This window comes from Gopherus evgoodei, chromosome 10, assembly GCF_007399415.2.
Source record: "Gopherus evgoodei ecotype Sinaloan lineage chromosome 10, rGopEvg1_v1.p, whole genome shotgun sequence".
Taxonomy (NCBI): domain Eukaryota; kingdom Metazoa; phylum Chordata; order Testudines; family Testudinidae; genus Gopherus; species Gopherus evgoodei.
In genome coordinates, this window is record NC_044331.1 from 83,864,586 (window position 1) to 83,887,722 (window position 23,137).

General features: G+C 53.0%; 1 protein-coding gene across 1 annotated transcript in view; it reads left to right on the forward strand.

Annotated features, from left to right (window-relative positions):
• CACNG3 (calcium voltage-gated channel auxiliary subunit gamma 3) overlaps positions 1 to 23,137 on the forward strand; it is a 71,185-nt gene that overhangs the window by 43,006 nt on the left and 5,042 nt on the right. The window contains exons 2-3 of the mRNA XM_030579020.1: positions 16,167 to 16,250; positions 20,411 to 20,551. Coding sequence (XP_030434880.1) covers positions 16,167 to 16,250; positions 20,411 to 20,551 — 225 coding nt within the window. The remainder of the gene's footprint in view (positions 1 to 16,166; positions 16,251 to 20,410; positions 20,552 to 23,137) is intronic.

The window sequence follows — 23,137 nt, forward strand, 5'->3', positions numbered from 1 at the left end:
GGTCCCCCTGAAAACCGTGAGGAGCGGCGAGCACCCCAGCCTGTGACTGGGCAGCAGGAAGATGTATGCCAAGCGGCGCAAGTGCGACCTGCTGGAGCTGTGCAAGAAGAGGGGGCTGCGCTCGAGGAGGCTCAGCAAGGACCAGCTGATTGCCCAGCTGGAGCAAGGAGACTGCATGAATGAACGGAGCCCTGTCTCTGAGGGAAGCAGCCGGGCAGATGCAGCGCAGGCACCAGTGTCTGTCCCCGCTGGGAGTGGTCAGCCGGCGGACGAGGGCTTCCCGAGGCCCCCCCTTCCTAGGCCTAGGGGAAGGGCGGGGAGGAGCCCAGTGTATACCAAGGGCACCGTGACACCCCCGGCCAGCAGGGGAGCCTCTCGGCGAAGCTCACCCCCCAGCAGGGGATCCTCCCGGCGACGCTCACCCCCCAGCAGGGGATCCTCCCGGCGACGCTCGGCATCCGTGGAGCGGATGCGGCTGGAATATGAAAGGGAGCTGAGACGGGAGAAGCTCGAGTTAAAGAGGCAAGAGCTGGAGGAGAAGGCGAAACAGCGTAAACATGAGCAGGAGGAGAAGGAGAAACAGTGTAAACATGAGCTGGAGCTGGCCCAGCTGGCGAGCAGTGGGGCCCCGGCTGCGGTGAGTGAGGGGGGACCCAGGCCTACAAAGAGCTTTGATAAGCACTTGCTGCCCCGGCGTAAGGAGGGGGAGGACATAGATACCTTCCTGACGGCCTTTGAGAATGCCTGCGAGCTGCACAGGGTTGACCCTGCAGACAGGATCGCAGTTCTCACCCCCTTACTGGACTCCACAGCCGTGGAGGTGTACAGCCGACTGAAAGGGGTGGAGGCAGGGGACTAAGAACTGTTCAAACAGGCCCTGCTCCGCGAGTTTGGGCTGACTCCTGAGATGTACCGGAAAAAGTCCCGGAGCCAGCGTAAAACCTGTGAGGTCACATACCTACAACTGGTCAACCGGGCGCAGGGGTATGCCCGCAAGTGGACAGCTGGGGCCCAAACTAAAGAGGACCTGCTTGACCTATTCATACTGGAGCACCTGTACGAGCAGTGCCTGTCCGACCTGAGGCTGTGGTTGATGGACCAGAAGCCGGAGAACCCACAGCACGCAGGCCAGCTGGCCAACCAATTTGTGGACAGTCGGGCAGGGGATGGCAGGGAGGAGTCTCGAAAGAGCAGGCCTGCCTCAACGCAGAGAGAGAGTCATCATGGGACCTCCCAGCAGGGTCCTATGGAGAACCCCCCCAAAAGGGGAACATCCAGCGTCAGGTCCCTCCAACCCACTCAAGGGGACCTACGAGACATGGGCTGCTATCGCTGTGGCCAACGAGGCCACATACGGGCCCAGTGCCCCAAGCTCAGGGACAGACCAAGCAGACCCAACCCGCAGAGGGTGGACTGGGTAAAAACCCAATCGGAGGAGGGGCTACATTCCCAGGAAAGGGGGGCTGGCAACATACCACCTGTGGATGCTCCAGGTTCCGGGTTTTTGGTTTACCGGGTGGGCACGGGGCTGCCCCTCCGGAAAGAGTGCATTGTTTCCCTGGAAGTGGATGGGAGGAAGGTCACTGGGTACTGGGACACGGGCGCAGAAGTGACGTTGGCCCGGCCCCAGGTGGTGGCCTCAGATCGGATGGTGCCCGACACCTACTTGACCCTGATGGGTGTGGGCGGGACCCCATTCAAGGTGCCCGTGGCAAGGGTACACCTGAAATGGGGGGCCAAGGAGGGCCCCAAGGATGTGGGGGTACACTGATATTTGCCCACTGACGTGTTAATGGGAGGGGACCTCGAGGACTGGCCCATTAACACCCAGAGTGCCCTGGTCGTGACTCGTAGTCAGAGTCGGCAAAGGGCACTGCACCCCGACAACGGGGAAGGTACTCGACCTGAGGTGCAGGACCCTAACCCAGGGAGCGGGGAACGCCCAGGGGCACGGTTCAGAGAGGCTGCGGCCTCAGACCCAGCCAGCAAGAGAGAGCCGGTCCCCATCCCTGTCCCAGCTGCTGAGTTCCAGGCCGAGTTGCAGAAAGATCCCTCCTTGCGGAAGCACAGGGACCGGGCTGACCTTAGTGCGGTACAGACCATGAGGAGAGGTTGCAAGGAGAGGTTCCTGTGGGAGAAGGGGTTCCTGTACCGAGAATGGGCTCCCCCAGGGGAAGTAGAGTCATTGGGGATGAGGAGGCAGCTGGTGGTTCCCCAGAAGTTTCGTCACAAGCTGCTGTACCTGGCCCATGACATCCCTCTCGCAGGGCACCAGGGAATCCGGTGCACCAGGAAGAGGCTGCTACAGAACTTTTACTGGCCTGGGGTCTTTACCCATGTCCGACAGTACTGCCAATCCTGTGACCCCTGCCAGAGGGTGGGGAAGGCCCGGGACAAGGGGAAAGCGGCTTTGAGGCCTTTACCCATCATAGAAGAACCTTTCCAGAAGGTGGCCATGGACATAGTGGGACCCCTCAGCAAGACGACCCGGTCGGGGAAGAAATACATCCTGGTGGTGGTGGATTTTGCCACTTGCTACCCCGAGGCGGTAGCCTTGTCCTCTATCGAAGCAGACACAGTGGCAGATACGCTGCTGACAATTTTCAGCCGGGTGGGGTTCCCCAAGGAGGTCTTAACGGACCAGGGGTCCAACTTCATGTCGGCCCTGCTCCGGTCCTTATGGCAGAAATGTGGGGTCCAGCACAACTGGACCTCAGCGTATCACCCCCAGTCCAACGGGCTGGTAGAAAGGTTCAACGGGACGCTGAAGATGATGCTAAAAACATTTATGAACCAGCACCCGCAGGATTGGGACAAATACTTACCTCACCTGCTGTTCGCGTACAGGGAGGTACCCCAGGAATCTACCGGGTTTTCACCTTTCGAACTGTTGTATGGAAGGCGGGTAAGGGGGCCCCTAGACCTGATGAGGGACGAATGGGAGGGGAAGGCTGCTCCCGAGGGAGAGTCAGTGGTTGAGTATGTCCTGACCTTCCGGGAAAGACTGGCCGAGCTCATGGGCCTGGCCAGGGAGAATCTGGCTCAAGCCCAGAGGAGGCAGAAGATCTGGTATGACCGCACGGCACGGGCCCGTGCCTTCGCCACCGGGGATCAGGTGATGGTTCTCATCCCCGTGAGGAGAAACAAACTCCAGGCCGCCTGGGAAGGGCCCTTCAAGGTTATCAAGCAACTGAATGAGGTAAACTATGTGGTGGAGCTGTCAAACCGGGCACATCACCGTCGGGTGTACCATGTGAACATGATGAAACCATACTATGACAGGGGGAATGTGGTGTTGGCCGTGTGTGGACATTGGGAGGGGCAGGGAGATGACCCCTTAGTGGATCTATTCCCTGGGACAAAAGCTGGTTCCCCCCTTGAGGCGATTCCCCTCTCTGATCAGCTGACCCCGGGCCAGCATGCTGAGATCAGAGGGGTGCTGCATCTGTACCGACAGCTGTTTTCCAACCAGCCTGGACGCACTAATTTGACTGTCCACCGGGTGGAGACCGGGTCACATCCCCCTATAAGATGCTCCCCTTTTCGGGTCACTGGTAAAACTGCCCAGGATCTTGAAAGAGAGGTCAGGGACATGCTGGCTTTGGGGATGATCCAGCCGTCTTCCAGCCCTTGGGCCTCGCCAGTGGTGCTGGTCCCCAAGAAGGATGGGTCAATCCGGTTCTGTGTGGACTATCGAAAGCTCAATGCCATCACCGTATCTGATCCCTACCCTATGCCCAGGCCTGACGAGCTCCTAGACAAGCCGGGAGGTGCTCGGTACCTCACCACTATGGATCTTACCAAAGGCTACTGGCAAGTGCCGCTGGACGCAGATGCCAGGCTGAAATCGGCCTTTATCACCCCTCTGGGGCACTACGAGTTTCTGACCCTGCCCTTCGGCCTCAAGGGAGCGCCGGCCACCTTCCAGCGCCTGGTGGATCAGCTACTGAGGGGGATGGAGAGTTTTGCCATGGCGTATATTGACGACATCTGCGTCTTCAGCCAGACCTGGGAGGACCACATGTCCCAGGTTAAACAAGTCCTGGACCGACTCCGAAAGGCTGGTGTGACGAACTGGGAAAGTTCTTAATGTTTTCTCTGAGTACTGTGTTGGTGCCTCAGTGTCCCCATGGCAGTTCTTAAGTATCTGGCAGAGCAAAGGGCCAGTGCACCTAAATGCCCGACACTCTGTCTCCTAGCAGCTGATGGCCTGGGCCCCTCCTCTGCAAAGGTGCCAGCTGAAGGTGTTGGAGACAAAGGGATCAGGTGACCTCCTGGCCCGGGAAGGGAGCTGAGGAGAGAGGAGGGGCTGGGAGGGGTTGTTAGTCTGGAGCTGGCTGGGGTCAACGGTGGAGGGCAGACCTGGGGGTCAGGCTCACTGCCCCTCAGAATGGACCCAGCCGAGGGGTCCGGTTCGCTGTATCTACAAGCTCCGTTTTAGACCCTGTTCCTGTCATAGAATAAACCTCTGTTTTACTGGCTGGCTGAGAGTCACGTCTGACTGCAAAGTGGGGGTGCAGAACCCGGTGGCTTCCCCAGGACCCCGCTGGGGTGGACTCGCTGTGGGAAGCACACGGAGGGGCAGAGGATGCTGAATGCTCCAAGGAGAGACCCAGGAGGTGAAGCTGTGTGAGCTTCTTGCCCTGAACAAGTCTGCTCCAAGGGAGAGGAGGCTCCCCAAAGTCCTGACTGGCTTGGTGGGGAGCAGTTCCAGAGCATCGCCCGGTGACTCCATGACAGCTGGGTTAACAGTAAAGGCTGAGAAGTGCAAGGTGGGGATGGCTGAAGTATCTTACCTGGGCCATCGGGTGGGGAGCGTCTGCCTGAAGCCGGAAACAGCCAAGGTGGAGGTGATTAGAGACTGGCCTGCTCCCCAAACCAAAAAGCAGGTCCAGGCCTTTATTGGGATGGCAGGGTACTATCGAAGGTTCGTGCCCCACTTTAGTGCCATAGCCGGCCCCATCACCGAACTGTGCAAAAAGGGGAAGCCAGACACGGTGATCTGGACTGAGCAGTGCCGGGAGGCTTTCCGGGCGCTGAAGGAGGCTCTGGTTAGCGGCCCAGTTCTGGCAAACCCAGATTTTGACAAACCCTTTATATTTTTCACCGATGCCTCAGACACGGGACTGGGGGCGGTGTTAATGCAGGAGGATGAAAAGGGGGAGAGACACCCCATCGTGTACCTGAGTAAGAAGCTGCTACCCCGGGAACAAAGCTACGCGGCCATCGAGAAGGAATGTCTGGCCATGGTGTGGGCCCTTAAGAAGCTAGAGCCATATCTCTTTGGGCGACACTTCACCGTGTACACCGACCACTCTCCCCTGACCTGGCTGCACCAGATGAAAGGAGCCAACGCCAAGCTCCTGAGGTGGAGCCTGCTCCTGCAGGACTATGACATGGACGTGGTCCATGTGAAGGGAAGTGCCAACCTGACAGCGGATGCGTTGTCCCGGAGAGGGGACCCTGAACTTCCCCAGGTCACTGGGCAGAGTGACCCCGCTCAGTTCAGTCTCGAAGTGGGGAGAGATGTGATGCAGTAGGGACTGTCTGTGTGGGGAGTGGGAGAGCAGGGGAGGACTTTAGGGGATGGACGATGCCAGAGCCTGTAACCTGAGCTAGGTAAGGGAGGGGAAAGGTCAACACCTTTGCCTGGGAAGGGGACAAAGGAAGGGAGTGGCAGGAAGGAAGCAGTTTGAGTTTGGGCTTGGGGCTGTGTGGGCGGAATTCAGGGTATCCTAGCTAGGATCCAAGCACCCTGAAAGCCCAGAAGGACTCGGTGGAGGGGTCCTGACTGTGCCTGCAAGCTCTGCTGTAACCTGTGTTCCTGTTGTCCAATAAACCTTCTGTTTTACTGGCTGGCTAAGAGTCACTGTGGGTCCCAGGAAGAGGGGTGCAGGGCCGGACGCCCCCACACTCCATGACAGTTGGTTTAGGCTTCTTCTGGGGTCTGTGGACATGCATTGCAAAGCGACTATAATACATCCCCATGCATGGTGCAGTATGCCCATATAACCACAAATGGTCAAGGGAGGTCCTTAGAGCACTGAGCAATTTCTGAGCTGGTCAGAGGTTTTCTGGCCTTTACTGCTGTGCACTCATCTCACCTGATTCACAGATCAAATTGGGGGTCCACCTGGCCCAGGATTTCTGCCCCAGACAGTGGCCAGGACTAGCTGCTTCAAGAAGCAGTGAGAAACCCTGCAGGGGAGCCTTCGGGAATAAGCTGTGTGTGTAGGAAATGCCTTCCTTCCTATCCCAGCTCCTCAGCGGTCAGCTTAGGCCCCAAAAGAGAAGGGTTTATCGCCCTTGTTTATTTTCCCTTTAAGGTAGTCGAATGCCCAACCATCACGGGGTAATTGCTTTCATCCACAGTGGTGCTGGTTCCACTGGGGAACAGTAAAAGAAATTCAGCGGAGAATTCAGTAGCAGACTGAGTAGGATGCAGTGTACAGTCTGAGGGGACGCAGTGCATAGCCTGGAGGGGATGTAGTGCACAGTCTGAGGGGATGCAGTGCACAGTCTGGGAAGGGGGGCGGGAGACGCAGTGCACAGTCCAGAGGGGATGCAGTGCATAGTCAGGCTGGGGAGGCGCAGTGCACAGTCTGAGGATTAGTCTGAGCAGAAGAGAAAGGGGGATCCTGCTGTCAAACTTATTCAATGTTCATTTTTCAATCCTAAGGGAGTTCCAGGTGGGGCCTAAACCCCGTGGATCCAAAAGACATGAGACTGTTGCTTCATCCAGAGCCAGGATTCCCTCACACTGGGGCATGTTCTAGTCCCTGCTTAGCTTTGTTAGGTACGGAACTCAGCGTTGCGGGTTAAGCTCTAGTTATCCACGTGTCAAGCGTACACTCCCTACAACTACGCTAACCAGGATAAAGGCGAGGAATCCTCTGGCATGACCTGATTCCCAGGTGGGGTCAGGAAAAGCTTCCTCAATGTTATGGGGGTTTGACACCTTCTGCTTGATCATCAGGCACTGATCATTGTCAGAGACTAGCTACCAGACTCTTGGTCTCTCTGGTGGTCTGAGAAGAGGATCGAGAGCTCTCTGTCCTTGACCAAAGGAATGGGGGTTTGAATTTGGAACATGGATTTATTTATTTTCTCCCACATGTTATTAGGGCTTTGGACTTAAATACCTGCCAACAAGAAGGGGGAACTGCAAAGCGTTTTAACCAGCCTGGTTAGAAATACCCTCCCTGCTGGACTCTTCACACTTCGCTTCCTTGATAGCTGTGATGTCATAATGCTACCTGTTCTCTGCGGGCCCGCAGGGTAGCAGAAAGGCTGAATTCCTCATGTAGACAGCAAACAGGGACGAGTTCAGTCCAGGCTTCCCTGCTAGAGGGGAAAGCAGCAGGAAGGGGCACGAACCCCGCTTTAGTTTCCCTTCGCAGGTCTCCTTTACTACGGGGTGGGTGGCTGGGTGGGTTGTAGGTCTGGCTGTAACCACCACACGCTGGCACGCTGCAGCGTATCAGGAGGACGTGCACTGAGTGAGCGTGTGCGTGAAGCAGTAGTTGTTTCCCTCGGGCTACTCCAGGGATCTGGCTCACGCTGAGTGTGTGGAGAGCTGTTCCCCAGCCCATCACTGGGGATGTCAGTACAGGGGGATACCGCAGACACTCCTGCAGCTTCCCTCTTCCTAGAGCCCCCTATCTGGGGTGGGGGACAGAGAAATGCCCACAAAGGGTTGACAGAGAACTGGGGCTACCTCCTGTCTCCATCCCCAGTGCTCCTGAATCAGGGTGAGGGGAGAAGGCCAAGTCTGTGTTCTGGGGGAGCCATCAGCATTTGGGTGGTGAGGGGGCGCTGGGCTCCAGGATCTTTCTCTCTGAATTAAACTGTTGTGGTGTTTGCTCAAAAGCTGGGCGTTTTTTCTGGGTGTCATGTGACTTAACGGTTGCCACAGTAACTATCTTGGGTTAATGAATAGCGTGGAGTAAAAAATCCTAGATAAATGTCAGAGCATAAAATAGATTCTGCGGGGTGTGGGGCTGGGTGATGGGCAGCTCGGGGAGTGCGCGGCTGGCTTTGTGCAGCTGACACGGCTGCTGGCGCTGGGAGCCAGAGCTCTCTGTCTGTCTGTCTGTCTCACTCTCACACCCTCCCTCAACTCCTTCCCCGGGGGCCCTTTCTCCCCCCTCCCCAGCTTGGCTCTCGCTCCCCCTCTCCCCTTTCCTCTCTTCTGACGATTCCCCTTCCTCAGGGGTTGGATTCCCTCGGGTACACAGGGACCTATCCAGCGCCTCGGTCCCACAGGCAGCGGCCTCTGAGTCTGTTCAGCTGGGCCCTAGCCCCCTTCTCCTGCAGCTCCCCGGTGACTCCAGCTCCAGGCCCTTTGTTCCCCCACGCAAACCACCCGGTGAGCCAGATCTCCTCCCCCAGAGTTGGCCCAGAGCCCCTATGGTGGAGAGGACAGACGGGCATGTCAGGAGCATGGCCAGCCCTCCATGCTCTCACCAGCCCAGGAACTGCCATTGAATTGTATGTTCCTTCCCTCTCAATAGCCTTCTTTCTCCCTGGGGTGGCCCCTTCCCCGCAGCCTGGGCCCGAGATCTCGGGGACCTTTATGGCTGCCCAGGACCCTGCACCCTCTGCACATGCACCCTGGGGACCTTCCCGGAGACAGCTCTGTCCAGATCCTGTGTCAAGCAGCTCACAGCAGAGTGAGTGCCCCAATGCCTTCCTCGCTCCCTGCTGCGCAGGTTCTGCTCTGGCTCATGGGGCAGCAACCCATGCACAGCACGCATGACGGCAGCTGGGACAGCAAAGGCTACCACATGGTACCAGAGAGCTGGCCTGCTTTGGCCAGTGCTTCAACCACAGCCTGCTGTAGGCTGCAATTGTGTCTTTTTTGGACCCACTCCACAGAGCTGCCACTTTCAGCTGGACGTATTCCTGGAGGTTTCATCATATGACATAATCTTTAATTAAAGATTGAGTTTTAATTCCTGGAGACTCCAGAACAATCCGGGAGGGTGGCAACCCTACTGCTGCATCAGTTAGAACTCAGGCAGTCTGAGTCTTTCTGCCTGCTTGTCTGCCTGGGTCTGTTTTCTCATCCTACACCCACCACCATGGTATCCAGGCAGCTTGCTGGCTTTAGGAACGACACTGCTCTTCCCCACCCCTTCAGCCGGTCAGTTTCTCATCATAGTTTTTGTTCCAGAATGAGGAGGGGGAGAGAGAGAGAGAGAGAGAGGGGGGGGGCAGGTAGGGAGTTAGAATTGCAATTTCCAAATAATTTGCGGTCCTGTCAGTATCAGTGGAAGCCCGAGAAGGGACCTGCTTCCTATACCAGGCTTAGGAACCTAGGAATTGCCAGATGGTTTCAGACCCAAGGTCCGGCCACGCCAGTAGCCTGTGGCTGGCAGTGCCCCATGCCAGCTACTTTGGGGGGAGGTGTAAGATTCCCCCCACAGCAGCAGCCGTGGGATTATCTGCCCCCACATTAGGTCTCATCCTGTTCTCTAAATCCCTGAAGCTGGAGGTTTCATGTCCCTGCCAGCATGGCTGTTGGCATTAATTACAATAACGCTGGATATTCTTTAGATCCATAGAAATGCACAATCTCTTTGTGAATCTCGTTAAATTCTTGGTGTATTTCTCCTGTATACAATATTATGGAATGGCTCCTTTTGTACTTTGCACTCCCCAAAACACACACATACAACACAGGAACTAAAAATATCTGACATGCCAACATGCATGAAACATTGGGGGATGTGAAACATCATGGGAAGCCATGTGGGTTAACCCTCTCCAACCCTCCCTCCCCACACCCCATTCCTGTGTCCTTTGGCCAGTCATCCATGAGGCATAGCTAAAGAGCCAGAGAGGGTTCCCCACAGCGAGGTGTGGACCTGCCTCGCTGCTGAATCAGCCAGCCTGACGCTCAGCCATGCTCCAGCACCTCCATGGCTTCCCATGATGGTTTAGACTGACAAGGAGAACTTCAAAAGAGAGAAAGCCCAGGGAAATTAGTCTTCTCATTTGCACGCTTCACTGATAAACTGACTTTGTCTCCAAACTTCTCGCCCACACTGTATCAAGTGAAAACATTTTTTTCTCTCTCTAATCAGATAATGAATGCTGGCCCCATGACGCTGCCCATGAGTTTATTCAAACTCTGAGAGCGAGGCAGTGCATTTGGGAAAGATCTTGTAAAGTTCCACACACTGTGCACAGTGCTCCTCGCTAATAGGAGCTTCATAGCCATTAAACAGCACAAAGGGAGATCTATATTGAATAGAACAGAGCTCGGACTTCGTGTAGCTTTGAGATGCGCATGAAGCCAAATGGACTTGAAGGAGGGACAAGAAAGGTTATAAATTGATTTCTAAGTGCAGCCACTGTAATGTTTAGACTCTTTTAATGCAGAACCCTTGTTTCTTAATTAGCAGCGAAGAATCAGACTCTTTCAGTCTGAGTCACGTACGAACCGCTGACTGATGAAGGGTTCTTCTCCTTTACACATGGCCCATGTGTTTCTCAGTACTGACGTGTGTGGTGCAGGGGTGTGTAGAGTAGGTCTGTGTGTATATGGTGAGTGGGTGTATGCTGAATGTGTGTGTGTGTGTGCGTGCGCGCGTGCTGGGGGGCATATGCCTGTGCTGGGTCAGAACATGTGTTTATAATGGCACTGTGTATATATGCTGAGTCAGGATGTGTGTACTGTGTGTATGCTGGATCGGGGGGCGGGGCGGGGTCGGGGTGTGTTTGAGTCAGTGTGTGTACTGTATATGTGTTGAAGAGATTACAATTTCCTTGAATTTACTCATAATTTGAAATTATTTATATTTTTGACAGTCTGGACTGAATCTGAATGCTTGAAATCTGAGCTCTGTTACAGAATAGTAATTGCTCAGATAGTCCCATGGTATCTTGGACTTACATGGGCACCTGCTAGTGGCAGTGGCTGTGCTCTTCTCCGTGGCTAGTCCTGTCCCTGGGACTCCACACAGCCACGTAGAGGAGTCAGAGATGATTCAGAGGGTTCTCTCGAAGATGCTTCTGAAAGTCTGGGAGTCAGGTCTGATCTCAGTTACACTGTTGTAAATCCAGAATCACTTCACTGCAACTAGTGGAGTTACACCAGTGAAAAACTGGAGGAGTCTGAGATATGCATGGAGCACTGGGTGCCCCCTGGGCCTGAATCCAGCAAAGCTTTTAAGCATGTGTTTTTCTTTGAGCACCTGAGCAATCCCAGTTGACTTCAATGAGACAACTTAAAATTAAGCACATGCTCGAGTGCAATGCTCGATCCAGGTGCTAGGGGCTGTACAAATCTCTGCAAACTTCTGTGGTTGTAAATATTAAGAACAGGACTAGAGCTGAGCAGAGACAGGTCATGGCATTTCCTGGAAGAGTTCAATATTTCAAAATTTGGTTTCATAACAATTTGGAATAAACCCCAAAATTTCAAAATTCTCTGCAAAAGGGAATGTAGCCCTGGCTCAAGGGTAGAACTCCTGCAGATCCTGAAAGCCCTGGGGTTCCTGGCCATGGGGCAGTCCATCTGGTGGGCTGCCCCAGACCCATGGACCATGGAAGCCCTGGGGTCTCCAGCAGCCCACCAGGTGCACTGCCAAGGATCTGGGCCGGAATGCAGGCATGAAACTAGGCAGACTTCCAAAGGAAGTGTTTCTGGCAGGCAGGTTTTGAAACCTTCTTGGGTTAAAGAGGAACTTAGCTGAAATCACACTATCCCTGTGAAACATCTTAATTTTGACAAATCAGCAAATTCCAATGAAAAAAAAATGTTTTGCAGGAATTCTTTCAACCAGATCTATGGGGATCCTGGTTCCAGTTATGTTGCTGTTATCTGGATTTGCATCTGTGGCCTGATCACCTAAAATCTAGCTCACCCTAGCAACACCACTCAGGGCTGTGAAAAATGTTGCGCCCAACCCCATGGCCAGGTCGACGGAAGAATTCTTCCATTAACAGAGCTCTCCTCTCTGGGAGAGATGGTTTAATTACGTTGAGGGAAGATACACTTCCAGTGATGTCGGATGTATCCACACCAGGGCTCTCCAATGGCACAGGTGCAGCACCAAGCTGTGCTGTAACAGCTGCAGCGTCAACATTCCCTGTGCAACTCAGATCAGAATCTGTCCCATGAGACCAGCCTTTCCAGTGGCTTCTTTATTCCCAGTCCTGGCTGAAACCCAGCCAGGCTGCTGTCCTGCTGTCTTTGACCTTCCCAGCAGCTCTCCCATGGATGTCAAGGGAAGCGGCATGGGGAAGCAGCCAGAGATGGGGGAGTTCGCAGGACTTTTGTTTGTTTAAAGTTTAACTGAATTTAACTAAACCAAAACAAAAAAAATCTGTGTTTTAGGCAAAGGTTTGGCCCAGACTTTATTTTATTCAAATAGGTTCCCATGTATCTCTAGCAGACATATGCTCAGGATCATGGGTAGTGCGTGAACACCCCTTTTGGGGAGGCTAGTCCCCTGCCCTGCTCCTACTGCCCGAGACGTAGCCTCCACTGCTCATGCTCAAGATCCTGGTCTGCTTTTCTGTCCATTCACACAATGCGTTTGCAGGTCAGCCGATCAAAGGTGCTCCCCTTTAGCAGCTAGGGCAAAGAGGCCACACTGTGAGGAAGAGGGGCTGATCTCTTTGAATGCTGTTGTGCCCCTGGGCACTAGCAGCAGCTTGGCAATCAGTGTCTTTGTTAGGCTATCAAGCAGAGCAGTCCAGAACAGCCTGAGGAGATGACATTAACCTCCCAGTCAGATGGGCACAGTGGCAGGGCTGAAGCCTGGGAAATTTCCCCAAGTGGTAACAGATGGGCTCATAACTTGCAGGGCTTTCTATTCAAATGAGAGAATTTGGAGCGAAAAGGCTGGGAGGATTTAATCTACAGACACACTGAATGATTCTCCACCAAAAACCCAATGAAGGATTTGCACGAAGCTGGTGGGCAGTGAGAGCAAATTGTTGCCTGGCCTGCTTTATTTGAGCCTAAAGGAAGAAAATGAATGGTCATTCATGCCCTTCTGTCCGTCAGACAGTGTGTCAATGCTGGACCAGCATGCTTTGCACCGGCCGGCTTTAGAAACAAGTGCATCTGTATATCACACCGGGAGGAAAGTGAGAATCAGTTGAATACTAGCCAAAGGCAGGCTGTACATAACTGCAGAATAATTACAGGGCTGAGAATAGATCCCAGTACAACAGTGCAACCCCAGTGCAGTGCTGCTGGCCAGACAGAGGGCAAACCGCTGAGGTTAGATCCATTACACAGGCCAGCTGAATCCCCTAGGGGATCAGTAAAGACAGCAGGGCCTGGGACTATTAAAAGAAATAAGCACTATTTACATTTATACAGGCACCACGCAGGAAGCAGGTGCTTGGGGAGGCCAATGGAAAGGGACGGCACATCTGGGTCTTCAGTGGCAATTCGGCAGAGGGTCCTCAGCCCCTCTCGGAGGGAAGGACCTGCCGCCAAATTGCCGCTGAAGAATGAAGCGGCGGCGGTGGAACAGCCACCGAAGTGCCGCCGATCCTGGCTTTATCTTTTTTTTTTTTCGCCTCACTGCTTGGGGCAGCAAAAAAGCTGGAGCCGGCCCTGCATTTATACTGTGACTTTCAATATCCCAGCACAGGGGGCTGGACTAGTGTGTGGAGTGGAGGGTCTGAGAGCCATTGAACGAACTGCCTATGATGGAAATGGCTTCAAGTCGTGGGTGCGGCAGCCCCCTCCCTAGCACCTCTAGTTTCAGTACCTATGTCCCAGCATGCTTTGCAGAATAATTACAGGAATTGCTTCCTTCTCAGGGGTGGGGGACACACAGCGCTACCACCCAAGAGTGCAGGAAAGGGGTCCGGCAGGCAGAGTGTGGTACCCAGCTAGACCCTGGAGCACGTTTACTTAGAGTGCGCCAGGTTGCAGCTCCTATACCGCCTCCTCACCAATATATTGTTGCGTTTCTGGCTGCACTTTTCCCCTCACCTCCTTCTCTATGCACTCCCTATCTGTGGCCCCACAAAGTCGCGGGACCTCCTGGTCAACCTCCTCCTTGCCCTGGCTAAAATGGCCATCTACGCAACCAGGGAGAGGAGGTTGGCCAATGGAGACTCCTGTGACTCTGTTACTTGTTTCCGATCCTCTGTCCGTTCACACATCCGGACAGAGTTCCTCTGGACGGTATCCACTGGCTCCCTTGAAGCCTTCGAGGAGCAGTGGGCGCTGTCCGGGGTTCTCTGCTCAGTGTCCCCATCAGGCTCCCTTCTTTTGACCCTCTGACCGCACTCCTGTCCCTGTTCTTTTATTAGTTGTCCCCTGAAATCAGTTGGGTTCTGAGGCCCTGTAGATCCTCCCCTTAGGCTGGGAGGGATCCTTTAGCAGTGGGCGGGCTTCCACCCACCCAGTTCCCGGAAACCCAATAGGTACCCTTGCTGGTGCACAGAACATGATCACTCCGATTGCTGCTCGGGCTCAGGGGCTTGCTGAAGGGAAAGCAAATTTTCCCTGAAAGTCCCTGGTCCTAACCCAGCCTGGCTGACAGCAAACGGTGGTAGCTTCCTGTAGCAAACAGGCCTTCCTCCCACTGGGGGAGTCGACATGTAATTTCAAAGAGTGACACATTCTGATGGTCAACTCCACCCATTCCAGGAGCCTTGGCAAACCATGGAGTCCTGGGGGTCTCCGCTGCCCCAACGTGACCCTGTGCGGGTGTGGCTGCTGTGGAGGTGACGAAGGGGCAGCACTACAGCCAAGGATGCAAAGCTGGGAAGAGTTAAATCTGTCAGGCTTCCCTGCAGATGCAGCTAGGTCACGGGAATGTCCCTGGAAATGACGGAGCAAAGTGAATTCACAGGAATCGAACACAGTGCACCAAACCCCACCCAAGAGCAGAGATCTCCAGTGGGGAAGTGGAATGCCTCAGCTCTGACAACCTCCCCAAAGTACAAGGGAAGGGAGGGAAGGATTGGACGTCACACGACAAGTGGGGCAGTGTTAGGCATAGGGGGCTGCAGCTGCGTGGGATGCCTGGTGTGAGCGTACCTGTGTGTCCTTTCCCAGTGCCAGCTCCTAGCTGCTCTTGTGTCCACGTTTGTGTCTGGGTCAGTGGGTGCTTGTGCAACGCACAGAACTCTGGGAGCCCATCAGAATGAGGGGGTGTTGGGTGCTTTACTCTCGGGGAGCACCCACGGAGGGGTGGGAGGAGCCAGGAATCTGCCAGCCTGTTGGGAGAGGGGTGGGAACGTGAGGAGAGTTCAGGTGCTCATGGTGCTGTGATGACAGATGATGGATGCCAGTTTTAACCTCCAGCTTTTTCTTGTGTGTGTGACTCCTGAGTGCCCATAATAAAGCGTTCAGAATAGGAGCAGATCCTACCCTGGTTAGGGCCAAGGCCCTGCCTGAGTGAAATGGAAATGCTGAGTGCTCCAGAAGTCAGTTGTCACACAACCTTTATTTGCTGTAAGCTGAAGTTTACTGAGGTGCTCTCAGTGGGATGGAGTTCAGCGATGGGCAGTTTAGAGTTGCCAGCCCGTGGCTCATACCTGGGCCACACGGGGATGACCGAGAGGCCAGAGGCCTGGGGTAAAGGATCTTTGTGCAAGGTTCCTGGGGCTTAATGAATGTTCGTCTAGAGATTCCAGTGCATGGAATTCCACTAGGGACTAGCCAGTGTCACAACCCGGCCCACCTGCTCAGTGGCTGTTCATTAGCTGACCCACTGCTAGGCAGCGGGATGTCGTAACAGAGCACGGACATGAATAAGGCGAAGGTTTTCAAGACCGCCAAGAGAGGTTGCTATTTGTAGCACAACTGACTGTGTTGCCTTGGGAAACAATCACAACCCCAACCCTGCCAGGGATTTCCAAGAGTTACTATCTCTTAGTGGCCAGAGCAGTGCAGTAATAGCCCCATGAGGAACCAGGGTAGCCTGCCCCATGGACAGAAATCACTTTGCCTCCCAGGCCAAGCCCTACAGAGCCTAATTCCCTCAGTAGCTTGGCTGCTGGTGTTAAACCCAGAGGGAAGCCATCCAGATGGTAGCTGTGTGTAGTGGGGAGGTGGCGTTGTGGACCTTCCACTGCACCTTCTCTGCTCATCCTCAGAGTGAGTCTCGAACCCTCCTCGAGCCATCTGGAGAGGTCTTGACAATGCCACTGATGCACCCATTGGGTTTGTGTTTCCTTAGGAACGTTCCGAGGAGTGTGTAAAAAAATCGATCATTTCCCAGAAGATGCGGATTATGAGCAAGACACGTCCGAGTACCTCCTACGTAAGTCTGCGTCTACACTCAGCCCATTGCGATTCTGCTTGTTACCTCCTGGCGTGTGCTCAGACCCTCGAGTGAGAGCAGCGGCTCTACGAATCTAGAGAGAGACCATATGAAATATTAATATCACTCTCCAAAACGGTGATTCCCTCCCTTGGGTCTGGCCGTTCCTTTCATTCCCATAATATACAGACACGCTGGCATCAGCTCTGCCTCTACCACTCGGTGGCACTGCCTAGGATGTCCATACCTGGCCAGGAGCTGTGCTTTCTGCTGCGTGAACCAACACCAACAGGCTCTTGCCATCTGATTATAGCGGCAGGTCAGCAAAGGTCCTTCTGCGGTTCATGGCCTCCTGACCGGAGTAAATGGCACAGTCATGGGGCAAGGCCAGATGGCTGCAGTAAAGTACTGAGGGACAGGTATGTTAGCCCCAGGCTAAACAAATCCCTAGGACCGTGGTAACCAAATGGCAGTTGCTCCAGGCTAATCAAGGCACCTGGGGCCAATTAAGATCTTTCTAGAAGGCAGTGGAGATAGCTACATTGATTAGAACACCTGCAGCCAATCAAGACAGGCTAATCAGGGCACCTGGGTTTAAAAAGGAGCTCCCTCCAGTCAGTACAACATTATTAGACACCAGGAGGAAGGTCCTGTGGTGATGACAAAGAAGGTGTTTGGAGGAGGCCATGGGGAAGTAGCCCAGGGAGTTGTAGCTGTCACACAACTGTTACAGGAGGCACTATAGACAGCTGCAATCCACAGGGCCCTGGGCTGGAACCCGGAGTAGAGGGCGGGCTTGGGTTCCTCCCAACTCCTGATCAGACACAGGAGGAGCTGACCCAGACTGTGGGTTCCACCAGAAGGGAAGATCACTGAGGTGAGCAAATCCGCCAATAAGTGCAGGACCCACCAGGGTAAAGGAGGAACTTTGTCACAGGCACGTTCTGTTTGTTTGTGTAATGATGTCACATCTGGTGAGCATCTTTCTCCTTTGTCCCCTTTCAAATCTGTCCCGCCCTTTCAAAGGCCCAGTCCTGCAAAATGCCCAGTATCCTCAGCTCCTGGGGAAGCCTGCAGCTACTGCAGCGTCAGGAGCTAGGCCTTTGCAATTTTGCTGCGAGAGGATTTTTTATTACAGTGATTCCTCTCCTCCTTTGTGTCCTGCGTTTCCGCAGCTGGCTCTGGAAATTGTTGGCATTCAGTGAGGTGAGGATCTGAAGCCTCTGGCGTGTCTTCTGCCAACAGCAGTCAGTTGCAAGTAGATTAAATGAAAACAGACCTGGCAGACCTCCCAGGAAATGCAGAACCCTCCAGCTTTCTGGGGTGCCCTGGCTTTTCACCTGACCAGGAAATCCAGCAAATGAATGGGTGTTTATATGAAAGGGACCTACTCATGGAGGTGGGCCAGATTCTGAGAGAAGGAGCCATATCCCTTTTACACCTCCACAAATGTGTGTGCAAATAAACGTGGAAACACGAACGTTCAAATGGACACCTATGCATTCAGCACAGATGCACAGAGACTCACAGGTAGATATGCACCCACATGTGCAAAGAAACATTGTATCTATGCGCACACACTACAAATGCACATGTTCATTCACACATGCATGCCAAACACCCACACACAAGCATGCATAATAGCACATATATGCACGCACACCACAAATCTGCAAACTTTTTTTCACTTTATCAGATTAACTTTTAACTCCCTTCCCCCCCACACACACACACATTTCTTTTTTAAAGAAGCCTTTTTAAAAAAAACCCAGAATTGCATTTTAATGGGGTGGCTCTATAATTCCTGGTCTTATTTTAATGGGCCTAATGGGGAGAAGAGAACCTCAAACTTGAGCACAGCCCATTAAATGCCTTTGCTTTAGCAGCAGATAATAGTTTGCTGAATTAATTAACGCTGGCCATTTTGGAGGCCTAAACCTTTGAAGTCCAATTAAAAAAGGCAAAAGGGCCTGTTCTCTGTAACTGCCTGGGCTTAATGCCTCCAAAGCTGGCACTGAAATGGTTTGGCTGAAGAGGAAAGGTTTTTTATGTAAAGCCCCAGGTCTTGGAGTCATGTTATTGTTTGAGAGTCTCAGGTTTCTTTTTTTTTTTAAGTAGATTTCTAGTCTCCGTGTAGAGAAAAGCTGGAAAGCATGCCTGAAATACCCAGAGGGCAAATAAAAAGAACTCCAGATGTGTTCTTTGGTAAAAGCTCTTGATTTCATAGTGGGGGGATCTGATCCATGATTTTTTAATGCTTGGGGTTGGCAGTACTGCTAGTCTCAGTGCTATCCCCAGTCTCATGAGAAGTGCTGTTTTTCCTAAAGCCCTAGCACCTGGAGTCATGTGACTACACCAGAATGTAAGCTTTCAGTTTAAAATAAAAGGTACATTTCTACCCCTGCTGGCTGAGTGGGAAAAGCTGGAAAACCTGACCTCAAAAGGCTCAAAGCCCAGGAGGGAAATAAAAAGTGCCAGACTTTGTTCATTTTAAAATCTCATGGTTTTTAAGACAAATTCATGATTTGATGGGCCTGATTCTGAATGGTGATCTGGGCTGGCACTGCTGGCTCATGGACCCTGACGAAGGTCCTGAAGTTGTCAGTCTGCAGAGCTATTCTACGGGCAGAATTAAAGTCGGGGGTGGAGGCAGCACAGACAGAAGGTCTGTGCAATAACTGGGGAAGGAATGGACTGGGTTTGTCCCAGAGGGCAGTAGCTGGCCCTTTCAGTGTTGATGACCTTAGGCCCCAATCCTGCAGGTCTGAGCAGACCCACTGGCAGCATTGGGACTTTCATTATTATTATTAGAAACGTCATTAGAGACCCTGAGTTATGCTCTTAACCCTTTGTGCTGCTCAAGCCGTGCAAAGGGCCAGATTCTGCACATAAGCAGCCAGCAGGGAATTATCCTTGCAAAGGGGAACTCTCCTTTGGCATAAACCTGGTGGAGTCAGCACCTGCACCAACTGACCCCACTCGACCGTGGCAAAAGGAGTGCATCCAGAGAAGGGTGTACTGGAGGAAAGTGACCTGCCACTGCTCTGAGGTCCCTTAGCGGCATAAGTTAGAGCAACTTCTAGGCTGCTCTAACTCACACCATGCTGGCACAGCATCAAGGAGTCATGACCAGCTCAATGCACCTTCAATCCTCCCAGCACCCAAGAATTTTACTGCACTGAGACCTTCTGGCTCCTGAGCATGTACGACTGAAATCAGTGGGAGTCAATAAGAAAAAAATCAAATGCACAAATACAGTATGGGGGAAAACTGGCTCCATGGCAAGGCTGCAGAAAAGGCTCTGGCGGTTAGAGTGGATCAGAAACTGAAGATGAGTCAACAATGTGATGTAGTTGTGAGAAAGGCTAATACCACTCTGGGGTGTATTAACAGGAAGGTCATAGATAAGACACAGGAGGTAATTATCCTGCTCTACTCAGCACTGGTGAGCCTTGGCTGCAATACTGTGTCCAATTTCGGGCACCCCGTTTTAGGAAAGATGTGGACAAATTGAAGAGAGTTCAGGGGAGAGCAACAAAAATGATAAAAGGTTTGGAAAACCTGACTTATGAAGAAAGGTTAAAAAGAAAGGGCATGTTGAGTCTTGCAAAACGGGTTTGAGCAGGGACCTGACAACAGTCTTCAAATAGGTTAAGGGCTGTTATGAAGAGGAGGGTGATCAATTGTTCTCCATCTCCACTGAAGGTAGAACAAGAAGTAATGGGCTTAATCTGCAGCCAGGGAGACTGAGGTTAGATATTAGGAAAATCTTTCTAACAACAAGGATAGTTAAATACTGGAACAGGCTTCCAAGGGAGGTGGAATCCTCATCATTAGAGACTTTAAAGAGCAGGTTGGACAAACACCTCTCAAGGATGATCTAGGTTTACTTGGTCCTGCCTCGGCATGTGGGGAGGAGCTAGATGATCTCTTGAGGTCCCTTCCAGCCCGGTACTTCTCCAGTGTTATGATTCTTGCCATTGATTTTAATGGAAGAGAATCAGACCCTGCTGGTTTGAACCAGAGAGCCAGCCTTCCCATCACTTAGCCGTTCCGTCACTAGCGTCTGATTTGCCAAGGAGCTGCACATGTGTTTTCATAAGGCCTGTGAGACCATGCGAATGATGATTGATGGTGCCCTTCTCCTCTCCCCTGGCTAGGTGCCGTGAGAGCATCCAGCATCTTCCCCATCCTGAGCGTGGCCTTGTTGTTCTTTGGCGGCCTGTGTGTGGCCGCCAGTGAATTCTACAAGAACAAACACAATGTGATTCTCAGTGCTGGGATCTTCTTTGTCTCTGCAGGTAAGTGCCCACCCGAGTCACAACTGCTCAGGATTTGCATGGCTCCAGCCTCCCAGGATTAGGGCCCCATCCTCCAGTGTGCTGCACAGGCATCTGGTGAGATGCAGTCCCTACCCCAAGGACCTTAAACCCTAAGACAAGGCACAAGAAGTGGGTGTTGCACACAAGCCGAGGGAGCGAGGTGGATGAGGGGGGCAGGAACAGGAGTGGGTGGTTGTGTATCTGCTGACAAGTTGCTGGGTAGAGGGGAGTCTATTTAAAGGCATAAATAAACCAGACACATTATTTCTGTTATGTTTCCCGCTGGCCATGGGCCTGGTCGATGTTGGAGGGCAATTACAGAGGCCTTGTAGAAGAAGCGGGCCTTAAGGAGGGGTCTGAAGGAGGAGGAGATTACTGCTTTACATGTCTGTTCGGGCAGGGGGTCCATGTGTAAGGGGTGGCCATGGAGACCGAACTCCCCTCTTGCCCCAAGGGCAGGGCTGGGTGTTCCTGTCTGGCCCTGCGTCTCTCCGTACACCCACGGAGCTCCTAGGAATTAAGGGCTGGGTACGCTCAGACCTCAGCAAGGTCCTTGACCCTCTATCCCCACGGCAGGTGCACACTAAGTGTCACACCAATGTCACATCCATCCCCAAGCAGCCTCATACCGGGGTGCCTCTGCTCTGACAAGAAGCAGCCCCTCCTGGTGAGGTGGCCAGCAAGGGGGCTAATGAATGGGTTTGTCAGTGAGGTCGCCATCACATGTCATGCAGCAACCTTGGCTCACTACTGGCCTTGTCTGGATTTGAACCACTGACGTAGAGACTCTGTGTCTCAGTTCTCATCATGTCCCTTATGGAAAAGCCCTAAAGCAGCTGGCAGAGATTAAACCAATAGGGTTCTTCCGCAATCAGATAGGGTTCTGTAGAAATTCCTCTCTACATTTATCACACTTAGGCTACGTCTTCACTACCTGCCGTATCGGCTGGTAGCAATCGATTGCTCGGGGATCGATATCGCGTCTCATCTAGAGGCGATATATTGATCCCCAAATGCGCTTATATCGATTCCGGAACTCCACCAACCCGAACGGAGTTGCGGAATCGACGGGGGAGCTGTGGACATCGATCCCGCGCCGTAAGGACGGTGAGTAATTCGATCTTAGATACTTCGACTACGTTATTCACGTAGCTGAAGTTGCGTATCTAAGATCAATTTTCCCCCGTAGTGTAGACCAGCCCTTAGCTGTGAAGGATCATCTCTTTGGGGCTGGTTTTTTAACCTGTCCATAGAGCTCTAGGACAGGCTTTAAAAACATACCCAAAGGATCTGTCTCCCTGCAAGTCTCTCAGCTTTCAGGCTGGTTGGTACAACACAGGCCAAGCTTTCCACAGCAGTTAGCCCCCTCCCCTTACAGGGTACGTCTACACTGCAAAGAGAAACCCACGGCACCGAGTCCAAGTCAATGGATTCAGGCTCATGCTGTGGGGCTGTATGTATGTGTTCCCACATGGGCTGGAATCTGCGCTCCGAGAGACCTTCCCCGCTGGGTTCTGGCAGGCCCGAGTGGAAACGTGCACGCTGCTATTGTTAATCCTGCAGCCCAAACCCTGGAAGCCCAAGTCAGCTGAGCCAAGTGCTGAGACTCCTCATCCCAGGGCTTTCTTTGCAGAGTGGACATCCCCTCAGGTCAGATTTCCAAAGAACTCAACTCCCAGTTAGGCACCAAAGCAGCCAGATTTTCAGAAGGGATCAGCATGCTGGGGGCTGAGCTTTGGGTCACCACAGGCGCTGCTGGGTGCTGAGCTCCCGCTGTGAATGCCAAGTGCTGGGAAATGTGGGCATTAGGCAGGTGGACAGTTGCAATCTTCAGAGGCAAACAAGGTTCTTTTGCACAGCATGTCCCTCCGGGATTACTCATTTCTGGATGTGATGTTTCCCGACACTTTAGCTCATTATTTTATGACAATATCTTAGTCTCAAGGAAGTTTTGTTTTGTTTCTTCCCCAAGAGACACAACAGTTTCCTTCCTTTGGCTGACAAGAGCAGATTCAGATGAGAAACCAACCGACAGAACCAAATCAATTCATTAAATAAATCCAAATGCAAGTGGTTGAGCCTCGCTCCAATCCCTGGCAGCACCACACCTGCTCTGCTGTGGAGACAACAATTGCTCAGCTCCCCTGTGAAACATCCAGACCTACTAGAAATTAAAAGGACAGGAGTAACTATTGTTTCCTCCTCCCCAACCCCCCATGAGCTTAGAGACCCAGAAGGCTGGAGGTTTGGTTCAGAAAAGTCCCTCAGTCCATGCGCTTCTTATGCTGTTATCTGAACTCATTGAAGGCCAGAGGGGGCCTGTGTGGCATGTGCACGTACAGTCGCACCTCTCTGTGGTGACCTGCAGGAGGCACAATGCCGCCACAAGCCCCCAGCATGCAGGGCTAGCGGTCCCTGCTCAGGGCAGCTCACTGGGGGAAAGGCTTCTTGTGCACCCCTGGACCCTGCTGTCTTGTGCAGGGCCTAGACCGTGGAGACGCCTACGCTGCAGCCGGGAGCATGCTTCCCAGCTCAGGTAGACAGACACGTTCTAGTTCAGCTTGA